Genomic DNA, 16,532 nt, shown 5'->3' with positions numbered 1-16,532 from the left:
TCATACAGTAAGTTTTGATCTCAGGCAGGGTTCCTCTCCAAGTTTGATTGTCTTTTTCAAAGTAGTTTTGGCTCTTCTAGGTCCTTTATATTTCCACGTGACTTTCAGAATCAGCTTGTTAATTTTTATAAAAAGCCTTGCTGGGATCTAACTGGGATTTATTTGAATCTATAGATCAATTTGGGGGAGAATTGATACCTTAACAGTACTGAATTTCCCAGCCCATGAACATGCTAAGTCTTTCCATTTATTTAAATCTCCTTTGAATTCTCTCAACAATGTTTTGTAGTTTTCAGTGTACGGGTCTAACACGTTTTTGCCAGATCTATTCCTAAGCATTTCTTATTTTTAATGTTATTATAAATGATGCTATTTTTACATTTCAATTTCTGATTATCCATTGCCAGCATATGGAAAAACAATTGGTATTTGGATATTGATCTTGTATCCTACAACTTTACTAAACTCACTTAGTAGTTCTAGAAGACTTTTTTGTAGATTCCATCAGATTTTCTACGCAGATAATCACGTTGTCTGTGAACTGACAGCTTTACTGTATCGTCCTTTCCAATCCAGCTACCTTTTGTTTCTTTTTCTTGCCTGAGTATAGTAGCTAGAACGAAAGTGGTGGGAAGAGACGTTCTTGTGTTGCTCCTGAGATTAGGGGAAAAGTATTCAGTCTTTCGCCACTAAGAGTGATGTTAGCTGTAGGTTTTACAGAGATCCCCCTTATCAGGTTAAGGAAGTTCCCTTCTTTTCTCACTTTGCTGAGGGTATTATTTTTATTTTTTTTATTATTATTTTTTAAACTCTGTGTAGAGGGCCGGGCGTGGTGGCTCATGCCTGTAATCCCAGCACTTTGAGAAGCCAAGCCAGAGAGATCACTTGAGGCCAGGAGTTCAAGACTAGCCTGGCCAACATAGTGAAACCCCACCTCTACTAAAAACACAAAAATACGTCAGGCGTGGTGGCACATGCCTGTAATCTCAGCTACTTGGGAGGCAGAGGCGGGAGAACTGCTTAAACTTGCCAGGAGGCAGAGGTTGTAGCGAGCTGAGATCGCACCACTGCACTCCAGCCTGGGACGTTTCTTTGAGACTCTGTCTCAAAAGTAAAACAAAATAATAAAATAAATAAAATTTATTTTATTTTATTTTATTTTATTTTATTTTTTTGAGACGGAGTTTCGCTCTTGTTGCCCAGGCTGGAGTGCAATGGCGCGATCTCGGCTCACTGCAATCTGTGCCTCCCAGGTTCAAGCGATTCTCCTGCCTCAGCCTCCCGAGCAGCTGGGATTACAGGCATACACCATCACACCTGGCTAATTTTATATTTTTATTAGAGACGTGGTTCCTCCATGTTGGTCAGGCTGGTCTCGAACTCCTGACCTCAGCTGATCCGCCTGCCTCAGGCTCCTAAAGTGCTGGGATTACAGGCGTGAGCCACCGTGCCCCACCTTAATTTTAATTTTTTTAAAAAATAAATATAAATAAAACTCTGTAGAATTCAGACTCCTCACTTGTGCTCTAAGCCTATTTACCCTGTTTATCCCCTGCTACTTAGGATCCCTTAGCTTCCTATAAAAAACTTTCTGCTACATCACACCAGGGCAGACATGAGATTTTGTCAAATGCTTCTTCTGTACCCACTGAGATAAGCACAAGATTTTTCTTTTTTGGCTTAATATGGTGAATTACACTGAGTTTCAAATATTAATACTAAATCAACCCTGCAAAATCAGGATAAACCCTACTTGGTTATGTTGTACTATCCTTTGTAAACACTGTTAGATTAGATTTGCCACAATTGGGTTTAGCATGTTAACATCTATGCTCATGAGGAGTCTTGACTGGGGTTTTCCTTCCTCACAATGTCTTTGGTTTTGGTATCAGAATCATGCAGGTCTCATAGAATTAGTTGTAACATATTCTCTTCAATTTTACAGAAAAGTTTGAGTTTTGGTGTGAGTTCTTCCTTAAATGTTTGGGCCGGGCACTATTCCCAGCTCTGTGAATAGCTGGCATTGTTTTCTCTAATCCTTCAACTAGTTCTCTCCCTGGCCTTAAGAAGTTTTCTTGCTCATCAGTTCTCAGCGGGATCCTTGAGTGGAGGGGCACTTTGGACATCTCAAGTTTTCTCTCTGTGCACCTCTAATCTACCTTCTACTCCCTTGTAAGTACTCTGTCCTGCAACCTCTACCTGCCTCAGTCTCCCTGAACTCTCATCTCCATCTCCTCAACGCAGGGAGGCTGCCTAGCTCTGCCTGGGTTTCCCCTGTGCCATGGCCTAGAAACTTTCTAAAGGCACTGAGCTGGGGCAGCTGTACTGCTCACTCCCACTATCGCTTGTGGCAGAAGAAAGTGAGTTGGTCTTTCCCCCCGGTTCCTGGTACAGAACTTCTAAAACCCTTAGAATTCCCTGAGTCATATGGGTGATAGAAGCATCTTTTGTTCTAATGAGGCAACTCTTGGCAGGCCCCTAGGATGGGGGCTGGTCACCAGAATGACCAAGCCTCAATCAAAAACATGGAACTTTCGGCCCCATTCCCCAATATCTGGGGAGAAGAGAGGGACTAGAGATGGAAGCACTCGTCAACAGCCAGTGACTGATCAATCATGCCTGTGTAAAGAAACCTCCATAGAAACCCCAGAATGGCCAGGCACGGTGGCTAAATATCTCAAATCATTTCTAATGGTGTACACACAATTTTGTGGGATGATTTTTCTTAGAGTGTGCCAAATTCAATAATCAACAGGCCCCATTCAACCTGAAACTGGGCTGGGTGCGGTGGCTCACCCCTGTAATCCCAACATTTTGGGAAGCTGAACTGTAATCCCAACATTTTGGGAGGCTGAAGCAGGATGATCACTTGAGCCTAGGTGTTCGAGACCAGCCTAGGCAACAGAAGAAGATCCCTGTCTCTACAAATAATTAAAAAATTAGCTCGGTGCGGTGGCTCATGCCTGTAATCCCAGCACTTTGGGAGGTGGCGGCGGGCATATCGCCTGAGGTCAGGAGTTCGAGACCAGCCTGGCCAACATGGTAAAACCTCGTCTCTATTAAAAATACAAAAATTAGCTGGGTGTGGTGGCGGGCACCTGTAGTCCCAGCTACTCGGGAGGCTGAGGCAGGAGAACCGCTTGAACCCGGGAGGCAGAGATTGCAGTGAGCCGAAACCGTGCCATTGCACTCCAGCCTGGACGACAAGAGTGAAACTCCGTCTCAAAAAAAGAAAAGAAAAGAAAAAAGAAACCCCGGAACAACAGGATTTGGAGAGTTTCAGGTTATTAAACACACGGAGGCGCTGAGACGGTGGTGCACCTAGAGAGGGCACGGAAACTCCATGCCACCCCCACCTCCCACAGCTAGCCCTATGATCTCTCCTGTGTGGCTGTTCCTGAGTTGCAGCCTTTATAAAAAAACCACGTAAGTAAAAATGTAAGTACAGTGTTTTCCTGAGTTCTATGAATCATTCTAGAAAATTATCAAACCCAAAGAGGGAGTTATGGGAACCCCTGATGTATAGCCATTGGTCAGAAGTACAGGTAGCCCGGGACTTAAAACTAGCGTCTTAAATTGGGTCAGTCTTGTGACACCGAGCCCTTTAACTTGTGGGATCTGATGCTAACTCCAGGCAGATAGTGTCAGAATTCAACTGAATCGTTGAATGCCCAGTTGTTATCTAGAGAACTGGAGAAGTAGTGTTAGAAAAGATACCACATCAAGTGTCAAGAGAAGAAGAAACCATCATTGCCCATCTCTCAAAAGATCACTGTCCTTCACTGACCAATGTCTGGTGTTTTACATTTTGTCCATTTTTGAATTGTTTCAGGCAAGAAGGTGTATTGAGCCCTATTGCTCCATACTGGCCATAGTGGAAAACCTCAAACCCAAGCCTTCTCCACCACCCACAAGGCCTCCTGTGCCTACTTCTATCAAGGAGGCCTACATTGGAATCATCTGACCCCTTGTCTGTATGACTCATGAGAGCCACGGTAAAATACAAATTTAATCTCTGAGTCACCAGTCCCTAGCACAGAGGCCTGGCTCACTTGAGATTCTAGGGAAGTTTTGCTGGTTGAATGAACATATGTGTGGATGCAAGCCCTGGCTCAAAAAATCTAAGGTCCTCTATGAACACAGGTTCCCCAGCACCATTCTGAAAGGCTCGACCCAAGGTCTGCACTGAACTTGAGAACAAAATCTAAACTCTTCACTAGCCAAGAGAATTGAGGACTTTGTTTCCCCTTAATGACAGTAAGAAGAGAACCCAAACCAAAGCCCAGAATAAGAAGTGCTTTGATAAACTGGACAAACACCCTGGGAAACGGCAATTAGAATAACTTGCAATTTCAATCACTCCTTTGTTTCATAATTTTCCTAGAAGCTAAACATTTTTCTAGTTGGTACAAGGGGACTTTCCTGGCCATCTCTTCAAAAGATAGGAAATTAATAATATTGGGTCTTACGAGTATTCACTTAAGTTTAGATAATTTCTGTCATTTCTTGTTTAAAATCTCCCTAATAACAAGAACATGCAGTAACAAGTTTTTTGGCATTTTTCTTAAATGAGGATAAGAGAAAACAGATTGTTCTACCCTGTTCACCCTGGCCATGACCATATCTAGGTGCAAAGAAATGGTATACAGTGTGAAGAATAAATCAATTCCTAGACACATTCTACAGGACTTTCCTAAATTAGATCATAACAATTTTAAAGGTCAAATAAAGGCAAAAACACTTTCAGTCTGAGTACCAAGGCATCATGTGGCTCCTCGCAGTGAGCTGTGAAACTTCCCCACCAACATTAAAGTTTACAGCCAAGACTCACGGGAGAAAAAAAGAGAAAAAGACTAAATTGTCATGTAAATAAGAGATTCAGGATTAACACAAGCATTCTTTTGTTTTTTTTTTTTTTTTTTTTTGAGATAAGGGCTCACTGTGTTGCCCAGGCTGAAGTGCAGTGGTACAATCTCAGCTCACTGCAACCCCCACCTCCCCTGCTCAAGCGATCCTCCTGCCTCAGCTTCCTGGGTAGCTAGGACCAGAGGTGTGTCCCAGCACACCTGGCTAACTTTTTGTATTTTTGGTAGAGACTGGGTTTCACCATGTTGCTCAGGCTGAAGACAAGTGTTCTTATGGCCATCTCTGGAGGATATTGAGGGGCAGGTTTAAAGTCCGACCATGCTTTTTTTTTTTTTTGATACACGGTTTCGCTGTGTTGCCCAGGCTAGAGTGCAGTGGCACGATCTCAGCTCACTGCAGCATCTGCCTCCTGGATTCAAGTGATTCTCCTGCCTCAGCCTCCCAAGTAGCTGGGACTACAGGCACGCACCACCACACCCGGCTACTTTTTGTATTTTTAGTAGAGATGGGGTGTCACCATGTTGACCAGGCTGGTCTTGAACTCCTGACCTCAGGTGACCCATCCCCCTCAGCCTCCCAAAGTGCTAGGATTTCAGGTGTGAGCCACCACACCCGGCCGCTACCATGCTTTTTAAAGAGCAAGAGAAACTAGCTTAACAGGTATAACATCCCCTTTCAATAGAAAAGTCTCTCACCAAAGATCCTTCTCTGCCGGTGCAACTGGGGCACATCTACTTTCACCACGGGGATGGTTCTCAAACTTAGCACTGTCTATCTCACTCTCTGCTTTGAATACTTCAAGAGGTCCACACTGTCCGCAGAAGTAAAAAACCATTACTATGGTGCACAGGGTTCTTCACGATCTGCAAACCTACACACGAAAAGAATGTATTCTCTTCCCACACATCATATATTCTTGTCTAGGGATTCCCAGGATAAGTTATCAGTAGGTCAATTAGGTTTGGATACACAGAATTAAACACAGTTCAACAGGCTAACCTGTTCCTGGCATTACTGAGCTCCCAGAATTCCCCATGGAACACCTCCATGGACCAGTGCTCCGGAGAACGTAGATGCTACTCTCCAGGCACTTCAAACTGCTTCTTCTCTGTCTAATACACCACCTTTTTTCTCCTTCCTTTGCACACCTTGAAAGAATATTTGTTTCTGTTCTGTCTCCCCCTTCTTACTCCCACTCACCACTCACCTCTCTGGGATCAGGCTTTGAACTCTAACAGGCTGCAGAAACTGCAGTGCTCCGAATGTGGCACCTACCTTTTCTCGTGTCTCTTCACATTCTGAAAAGTACAAAATGATGTTCATCACTTATGAAAGCATTTGCACGCAAAGGCAAAAAAGTGGCCGGGAAGAAGATGTAATACGCTCATGAGGTGCTTGCCTTTGGAGACAGGAGGGACACCTTTTCTGGTGTCCCTTCGCCCTGTCACATCTCACTGCAAGGAGCTACAGGATGCCTGAGGACTAAGAATGAAAGCATCTTTTTGCCTTTTTTGTGTATCCCTTTGCCTGTGTACTTGGTCCCTGTCTTTCTCACACCTCTTGGCTTGGCTCACTTCTATGTCATTTTTTCTATTTTTCTTTTGAAAATTAAAAATACAGAGAGAAAGGCAGAATAAAAACCAAAGGCCTGCATTCCCATTCATCAGAGGTGACAACCATGAGACCACACTAATTAATGTCATGTTGTTAGGCTAATAATGTCATGTTGGCTTCAAGACTTTTCTTTTTAATAAAAGAACATAACAGGATAAAAGTGAAGGTCCTGTGATCTCTGCTGACAGCCCACTCCCACTCTGCTTCTCCTCAAAAGCACCTCACAAGTGTCCTGGCGTCTTCTTCCGGTCCACTTTTATGCCTTTACATGCAAATGCATTCATAACCAATGAAAAATCATTTTGTACTTCACAAAAAACAACATAATCACATCATACAATAAGCATAACTCACCACCTTTGTCACTGCATAAAATCTAATCAGTAAGATCTACCCATACTGGCAGGCAACTCAACAGTATCTGCCAATACTAATTCAACTGATCTATCAACACTGATTCTACTGCTTCTTCCGCCATCTCCAGTTACTAAGAACTTAGCACCAGGCCCTGTCTCCAACGGCTTCTTATTTGCCCCTCCCAGTGGCCCCCTAAGATGCCCCAAATGCCTTCAGCTGACACAGGGCAGGGACACACTCTCCAGGTCTGGCCCAGTCTAAGGCTGTGCCCTTAAGTGTTATGCTAAGCTGCCCCATTTTTTTGTTTTATAATTTGTTTTCTTTTTTTAAATAAAAAAATAGAGAGAAAATAAATTTTTTTATTTAAATAAAAAAATATTTTTTAAACAAAAAAAAAAATCTCGCTACATTGCCCAGGCTGGTCCCAAACTCCTGGCCTCAAGCGATCCTCCCACCTTGATTCCCAGAGTGCGGGGATAACGATGTGAGCCACTGCACTCGGCCAAGCTGCCCTGTGTCCATCAATAGCCCACCAGGCACTGTCTCTGTGCCAGGTGTCTTGTACATATCATGTCTCTCAATTCCCTGAACCACGCACTTACTTACGTGTTAAGTACAATTACTATCCCCACTTCAGAGACACAGAAACTGAGACTGGGGCAGGTCCTGGAGGCTTGGTGTGAACCACAACTATACAGCTTTAGACTCCAAGTTTTTATCCACAGAGCTAAATGTCAGGTTTACTTCGAAAAAAAAAAAAATGGAAGATGGGCCTGTGTAAGACTGTGAAGAGGCTTGAATGCTCAGCTCAGGAGTACCGGTTAACCAGTTACATGGTATTGTACCTATGTCACTGGTCCCTGATCAACACAGCACCAGAGCGCCCTGGGAACAGGGAAACGGTACTCACGGTCATGGACCTTGTAGCAGTGTCTCTGCAAGCGCTTCACGTCCCATTCCTCTAGCACGCCATGGGTCATCAGCAACTGGAGGAAGCGCCGGTGGACATCTGTCATGACGCCCATTCTCCTTGTGCTACCCTGCATGTGGGAACGAACTGAAAAGGAAGTAAATGACACTAGTCATCCCCAAGCACATCAGAAGCAATGTCCTGGGTCTTGTACTAATTTACATTAACACATATAAATTTGCTATCATTTTAAAGTCATTCTTCATGCTGATTACTACGAAGGTGAGAAGAAGAACACGAGTCACAGCAAATCAGGACTGGGCAGTGATAAGAGGTGTGGATTCTGGAGCTAGAATGCCGGGATTCAGGGCCTGGCTCTCCCACTTACTAGGCATGTGAAATTGAGCAAATTAGTCCCCACAGTGCTTCGGTTTCTGATCTGTAAAGTGGGAATAATGATAGAAACATCCTCTGCAGAATTGCTATGAAGATTAGATGGGTTAATAAATGTAATAGCCTGGTAAAATAGTAAGCACTAAATAAGTGTGAGCTATTTTTACTATTAGGCAATTCTGGGTCTAACCCTTGGCTGAGCCTTTTACCAGATCTATGGCCTTGGAGAAATTTAGCAGAGGACCCGTTTTTTCACCATAAAATTATAATCAAGTTCATTACTGAGAGAACTGCTAATAAACACTTAATAAATGTTAGTTTCCTCAAATCGCTAATAAAACAACTATCATGGTAGGACTTCAGGCTATTTTTTAAAACTCCTGCTTGCTAATAAAATGGGATCTTTCGGCAAACCACAAAGATCACAGCTAATAAAAGTTTTCCACAAGCCCTGATCAAAACGCTGGCTACCGCCATGGAGCACGCACTGCAGGGGCTAAGAATGTGGATTTGGAACTAAACAGGAAGCACTGAGACCAGAAAGTCCCAGACCTGCCCGATCCTAAGAATTTCCTAATGTGTATTTTTTTTTTTTTTTTGAGACGGAGTCTTGCTCTGTCACCCAGGCTGGAGTGCAGTGGCCGGATCTCAGCTCACTGCAAGCTCCGCCTCCCGGGTTCATGCCATTCTCCTGCCTCAGCCTCCCGAGTAGCTGGGACTACAGGCACCCGCCACCTCGCCCGGCTAGTTTTTTGTAATTTTTAGTAGAGATGGGGTTTCACCGTGTTAGCCAGGATGGTCTCGATCTCCTGACCTCGTGATCCGCCCGTCTCGGCCTCCCAAAGTGCTGGGATTACAGGCTTGAGCCACCGCGCCCGGCCTAATGTGTATATTAACAATACAGATTCCCAAACCCTTTCCTGGATGTTCTGACTGCAGTGGGTCCTGGAATCCTGAGGTGTTTACATTCATTTTAGGTGATACCATGATCTGACAAGAAGTTCACTGGTGCCTTGGGCAAATACAGCACGCAAACATTTTTAGCTAACAATGCTCAGCCTCCCTAAGGCCCAGTCTTTTCATCTCCAAAACAGGGAAACTAGTAGCTATCTTAAAGGCAGAGGAAGCCTAAATGAATCACAACTACCAAAGGCTTGCCAAGCACCTGGCACATAAGAGATACACAAAACTGCTAATTACTGTTCTTTTGTTCTTTTGTTCTTTTTTTAAATCTGAGATGAAGTCTCGCTCTGTTGCCCAGGCTGGAGTGCAGTGGCATGATCTCGGCTCACTACAACCTCTGCCTCCCGGGTTCCAGTGATTCTCCTGCCTCAGCCTCCCAAGTAGCTGGGACTACAGGCGCCCACCACCGTGCCTGGCTAATTTTCGTATTTTTAGTAGAGACAAGTTTCACCATGTTGGCCAGGCTGGTCTCGAACTCCTGACCTCAGGCGATCCACCTGCCTCAGCCTCTCAAAGGGCTGGGATGACAGGTATGAGCCACAGGGCCTGGCCAGTGCTGTTCTTTAACAGCATCCTCAACTGGACCTCAGGGCTGGGAAAATGCACCATCTCATAACCAGTTCCTTCAACTGCCTGCTACAAAAACATCCTCCATCTCACCAAATCTGCACCTCAACAAAGCCTACATTAGACTCATCCTCTCCTTCCACCTCCTTAGCCCCTCTCCTCTCCTAAGTCCTTTTCTTTGCAAATCATCTGGTGTGGACGGTGCAGTCCACACAATCATACCACACACCTGCGCATCAAACTCTGGTCCTCCTCTCCCTAAACCTCAACTCCAGCCAGTCATCAACTTTATTTCCTATCACTAGGGCCATTCCATGTCAATGTACTTGGCACCCCTGTATTTGCCAGTGGTTGCTCTGGGCACAGGGATAGAATGTGCCAGGCTAAAAAAATGGACTTGTATCCTGCAAACAAAGGATCTCTACAAACTAAGGGTCTCAAAGCAGGAAAACAGCATTGCCTAGCTGTGTTTTAGGAAGATTATCCCCTTTGGCATCATGGATGTGTAGAGGAAAGAAATGGGAGGCAAAGGCCGGGCGCGGTGGCTCAAGCCTGTAATCCCAGCACTTTGGGAGGCCGAGACGGGCGGATCACAAGGTCAGGAGATCGAGACCATCCTGGCTAACCCCGTGAAACCCCGTCTCTACTAAAAAATACAAAAAAAAACTAGCCGGGTGAGGTGGCGGGCGCCTGCAGTCCCAGCTACTCGGGAGGCTGAGGCAGGAGAATGGTGTAAACCTGGGAGGCGGAGCTTGCAGTGAGCTGAGATCCGGCCACTGCACTCCAGCCTGGGTGACAGAGTGAGACTCCGTCTCAAAAAAAAAAAAAAAAGAAATGGGAGGCAAAGAGTCCAGAAAGCAGTCTCCTGAAGGGATCCTATGAAAGGGGATGAGGTATCACTGAGGCTTGGTAGTGGGGACAAATGATTTGAATCACGGCCATCGTGATCCCATCAAATCTCAAGCAGAATAAACTCTAAAATATCCACCTAGGTACATCCTAGTAAAAGAACATAATACCAGAGATTAAACGCAATCAAGGAAAAAGATGACTTCTAAAGAGCAACAAGCAGACGGCCGGCTGCTATCACAATGGCAACAATGGAAGCCGGTCACAGTGGAAACACATCTTCTATGCCGGGAGGGGTGTCTCAACAGAGAATTCTACAACCAGCTAAAGACTGAGGGTAAGACAAAAGCATTTCCAAACAACGAAAAACTGAAAGAGCAAGTCACCAGCAGATGCTCCCTAAGGAAATTCCAAAGCATATAGTTCAGGAAGAAAGAAAGGGATACCTGCTGGAAGGTCTAAAATGCAGGGTAGAATCAAGAGCAAAAAAAGTTGGTAAATATGTGGTTAAATCCAAGTGAACTGTATAAAACAGTAAAAATCAGAAGAAATGCTTCTATCTTTTAAAAAAGTTTTTAATACCACAGTAAAAAGAATGGGGTTTTTAAAAAACTAAATACACAAAAATAATAACATAAATGGGAGGTGAGCTATCACTGGGATTAGTGTCCTAATAGCCTTGTGATGGTCAGGAGTAGAATCTGGACATTAATAAATTTTACACTTGCATTTTACAATTTCTAGAGTAACAACTTTTAAAAAAACAAATAATGTATATAATTTCCAAATGGTAAAGAGGAATAATGTAATGAGAAAAAATGATCACTTAACTCTAAAGGTGGCAACAAAGGAAAGGAAAAACCAGGATAGGAAAAACAAACACACACAAAAAAAGTAAGTCAGGAGAAATAATCCCACTAGATTAGTAATAACAATGAATAAAAATAGACTAAATGTTCCAGCTTACACCAGATTTAAAACCTTATCAAATTAATAATGAATAAAATCTACCTCTATAAGAGTTCCTTATAGGCTGGGCACAGTGAGCCGAGGAGTTCAAAACCAGCTTGAGCAACATGGCAAAACCCCATCTCTACAAAAAATACAAAAATCAGCCGGGCATGGTGGCACACCTCCATATTCCCAGCTATTTAGGAGGCTGAGGTGGGAAGATTGCTTGAGCCAGGGAGGTCAAGGCTGCAGTGAACCGTGATCACACCACTGCACTCCAGGCTGGGCAACAGCGTGAGACCTTGTCTCAAAAAAAAAAGGTTGAGGGCGCTGGTCATGGTGGCTCACACCTATAATCCTAGCACTCTGAGAGGCCAAGGCAGGTGAATCACTTGAGGTCAGGAGGTGGAGACCAGCCTGGCCAACATGGTGAAACCCCGTCTCTACTAAAAATACAAAAATTAGCCAGGTGTGGTGGCACGTGCCGATAGTCCCGGCTACTCAGGAGGCCCAGGCTTGAGAATCGCTGGAACGCCGGCAGGCAGAGGTTGCAGGGAGCTGAGATGGTGCCACTGCACTCCAGCCTGGGCGACAAAGCAAGACTCAGTCTCAAAAAACAAAACAAAACAAAAACAACAACAACAACAACAACAAAAAGAAGCTATAAAAAGAACTGCAAATTAAATCCAAAGAAAGGTAAAATAAGAAAATAATAAGGCCGGGCGCGGTGGCTCACGCCTGTAATCCCAGCACTTTGGAAGGCAGAGGCGGGTGGATCACGAGGTCAGGAGATCAAGACCATCCCGGCTAACCCGTCTCTACTAAAAATACAAAAAACTAGCCGGGCGAGGTGGCAGGCGCCTGTAGTCCCAGCTACTCCGGAGGCTGAGGCGTGAGAACGGCGTCAACCCGGGAGGCGGAGCTTGCAGTGAGCTGAGATCGCGCCACTGCACTCCAGCCTGGGCAACAGTCTCAAAAAAAAAAAAAAAAAAAAAAGAAAAGAAAAAAAGAAAATAATAAAGGGAAGAAATTAATAAAGACTGAAAATAAGCATATATCTAAGGTCAACAAAACCAAAATTATTCTTTGAAAAAACATTAAAAAAGTGAAAAACTACCAACAAGATTTTGCAAGAGCTAAAACTTATAAACAATATTTGAAAAAAAAGGGAAATTAACTGCAGATGAGACAAATATCTGCAATTAAGATACTTAAAAATATCATTAATAATTTATAATAATTAACCTGAAATTTAACTATGTAAAAAGTCATAGGAAATTTATTCAAAACTAATGAATGAATTATCTGAAAACCTAAACACTCCTATAACCATTAACGACATTTTATAGAAAATCCATCTTCTCACAAAGAAAACTTCAGGTCCCAATGACTTTATCAAGAAGTTCTACCAAACATTCTAAAAACAAATCATTTCAAATGTTACACAATCTCAGAGCCAGAAAAAAAGCAAACCCTCCCCAGCCCATCTGATAAGGCTAACCTAATTTGGCCCTGAAACTTAACAAGGATTTCAAAAGAAAGGAAAATTACAAGCCAGTATCTTTTATGAACACAGCTGCAGTATGTCCTAAGCAAAATGCTAACAAACTTAATCCAGATATGTAAAAGGCACGACATATCATCACTTAGGTTTATTCCAGTAATGGTTTAACATCTAAAACTCAATCAATGTGAGTCACCATATTAATAAAGAAAAAAGCATTTTAAAATTCACACAGGGCGGAGCGCGGTGGCTCACGCCTGTAATCGCAGCACTTTGGGAGGCCGTGGCGGGCAGATCACCTGAGGTTAGCAGCTAAGAGGCTAGCCTGGCCAACATGGTGAAACCCCGTCACTACCAAAAATATAAAAATGAGTTGGGCATGGTGGTGCGCGCCTGTAATCCCAGTTACTCAGGAAGCTGAGGCAGGAGAATCACTGGAACCTGGAAGGCAGAGGTTGCAGTGAGCCAAGATCATGCCATTGGACTCCAGCCTGAGCAACAGAGTGAGACTCCATCTCAAAAATAAATAAATAAATAAATAATTACAATGGAACCAAAACAGAGCCTGAACAGCCGAAGCAATCCTAAGCAAAAAGAACAAAGCTGGAGGCATCACGTTACCTAACTTCAAACTATACTACAGGGCTAAACAGCATGGTGCTGGTAGAAAAACAGGCACATACACCAACAGAACAGAATAGAGAGCCCAAAAATAAGGCCACACACCTACGACCACCTGATCCTTGACAAAGATGACAAAAACAAGCAATGGGGAAAAGTCTCCCTATTCAATAAATGGTGCTGGGATAAGTGGCTAGCCATATGTGAAGACTGAGGCTGGACCCCATCCTTACAGCACATACAGGAATCAACTCAAGATGGATTAAAGACTTAAATGTAAGACCTAAAACTATAAAATGCCTGGAAGACAACCTAGGCAATACCATCCTGGACATAGAACCGGCAAAGATCTCAGGACAAAGACACCAAAAGCAATCACAACAAAAGCAGAAATTGACAAGTGGGATCTCATTACACATACGAACTTCTGCACAGCAAAAGAAGCTATCAACCGAGTAAACAGACAACCTACAAAATGGGAGAAAATATTTGCAAACTATTTACAAGAGAAAATCAACCCCATTAAAAACTGGGCAAAGGACATGAACGGACACTTTTCAAAAGAAGACATACATGCAGCCAACAAGCATATGAAAAAAAAGCTCAGTATCACTGATCGTTAGAGAAATGCAAATCAAAACCACACTGAGATCTCACATCAATCAAAATGGCTATTATCAAAATGTCAAAAAATAACAGATGCTGGCAAGGTTGCAGAGAAAAGGGAAACTTATACACTGTTGGTGGGAGTGTAAATTGTTAAACCACTATAGAAAGCAGTGTGGCGATTCCTCAATGAGCTAAAAGGAGAACTACCATTTGACCCAACAACCCCATTACTGGGTATATAGCAGAGGAATAGAAATATTCTACCATAAAGACACATGCACGGGAATGTTCACTGCAGCCCTATTCACAGAAGCAAAGACACGGAATCAACCTAAATGCCCATCAATGACAGACTGGATAAAGAAAATGTGGTCCATATACACCATGGAACATGACATAGCCATAAGGAAGAATGAGATGATGTCTTTTGCGGGAACATGGATGAAACTGGAGACTATTATCCTCTGCAAGCTAACACAGGAAGAGAAAACCAAATACCACATGTTCTCATTTATAAGTGGGAGTTAAATGATGAAAACTTATGAACACAAAGAAGGAAACAACAGACACTGGGGTCTATTTGAGGGTGGAGGGTGAGAGGAGGAGGAAGGGCAGAAAATATAACTATTGGGTATCGAGCTTAATTCCTGGGTGATTAAAAAAGCTGTACAACAAACTCCTATGATGTGAGTTTACCTGTCTAATAAGCCTTCATATGTACTGCCAAATCTAAGTTTTTTTTAAAAAGCATATGATCATCTTAATGATGCAGAATATACAATTGATAAAATTCAACATGTATCTACACCAAAAACAAATTTGGAATCGAAGACAACATTTTATCTACTAAGTGACATCTACAAAAAAACCTGCAGCAAACATCATAGGGAAAAATGAAATGTTGACAGCAATCACTTTAAAAACTAAATTGACCCAATGCAATTGAATCAATGCAATTGCAATCAAAATCCCAACAGGCTTTGTGTACGTGTGTGTGTGATTTGACAAGATGATTCTAAAAATTTACATAGAAAACACAAAGGCAAAACAGCAAAGATATTCCTGGGAGAAGATAAAGGCAGGAGGACTTGTCCTACCAGCTATAAAGACTTCTCATATTGGCTGGGCGCGGTGGCTCATGCCTGTAATCCCAACACATTGGGAGGCTGACGTGGGCAGACTGCATGAGCCCAGAGTTCAACACCAGTCTGGGCAATATGGTGAAACCCGTCTCTACTAAAAATAAAAATTAAAAAAACATTTGCTGGGCATGATGGTACATGCCTGTAGTCCCAGGTACCTGTGATATTGAGGTGGGAGGACTGCTTCAGCTCGAGATGTCGAGGCTACAGTGAGTCATGATTGTACCACTGCACTCCAGCCAGGGTGACAGAGTGAGACCCTGTCTAAAAACACACCAAAACAAAAAAAAGCACTTCTTATAAAGCTAGAGTAACGAGTCAAGTGTGGTAATAGTACAGAGACAGACAAATAAGACCAATCAATGGAACAGAACAGAGAACTCAGAAACGGAAAGGTACATGTACATGGATACTTGATGGTGGAGGGAAGCAAACTTTCCAATAAAAGGTGCCAGGAAAACTTGTTATCCATATGTGAAAAAAATGAATAAAATTTGATTCTTACCTCACACTATACACAAACATCAATTCTGAAGGGATAAGGTCATAATAAGGAAAAATACTATAAGACTTTTAGACAATATACAGAATATATTTATCACCTGAGGGTAGGGAAAGATTTCTTTAAGAGATACAAAAATTACAGGTGATACAGGAATATACTGATAAATTTGACTTTTGTTAAAGTTAAGGGCCTGTATTCACCAAAAATACCAGAAAGGTGGGGGTTAGGGGATACAACTGGAGGGTATTTAAAACAAACATAAGCTACATAATACAAAAGATTCATATTCAGACTATATAAGGAATTCCTACAAATCAGCATGGGAAAGACAACTGTGAAAGAGGAATGGGCAACAGAAATTTTACAAAAAGAGGATGCACAAATGATGAATAAATACAGAAAAAAGATGCTCAATCTCAATGTTATCAGATAAATGATTATTAAAACCACAGTGAAGGAATGTCTTAGCCAACACCAGATAGGCAAAAATTTTAAAAGAATGTCTGAGGCTGAGGCTGAAACTTTCATCTGTTTTTCATCTGTTGCAGGAAGAGTATAAATTCTTTTTTTTTTTCTTTGAGACAGGGTCTCATTCTGTTGCCCAGACTGGAATGAAATGACACAGTCATAGCTCACCGCAGCCTTGACCTTGTGGGCTCAATCGATCCTCTGATCTCAGAC

General features: G+C 42.8%; 1 protein-coding gene across 3 annotated transcripts in view; it reads right to left on the bottom strand.

Annotated features, from left to right (window-relative positions):
- The window catches only part of NSMCE1 (NSE1 homolog, SMC5-SMC6 complex component), a 45,250-nt gene that overhangs the window by 25,225 nt on the left and 3,493 nt on the right, over nt 1-16,532 (bottom strand). For all 3 annotated transcript variants that reach the window (XM_025371087.1, XM_025371084.1, XM_025371086.1), the window contains exon 2: nt 7,748-7,894. In XM_025371087.1, the coding sequence (XP_025226872.1) occupies nt 7,748-7,883 (136 nt within the window). In that variant the 5' untranslated portion in view covers nt 7,884-7,894. The remainder of the gene's footprint in view (nt 1-7,747; nt 7,895-16,532) is intronic.

This window comes from Theropithecus gelada, chromosome 20, assembly GCF_003255815.1.
Source record: "Theropithecus gelada isolate Dixy chromosome 20, Tgel_1.0, whole genome shotgun sequence".
NCBI classification, from domain to species: domain Eukaryota; kingdom Metazoa; phylum Chordata; class Mammalia; order Primates; family Cercopithecidae; genus Theropithecus; species Theropithecus gelada.
The sequence above is the reverse complement of the archived record's forward strand: the minus strand, read 5'-3'. Positions and strand labels throughout refer to the sequence as shown.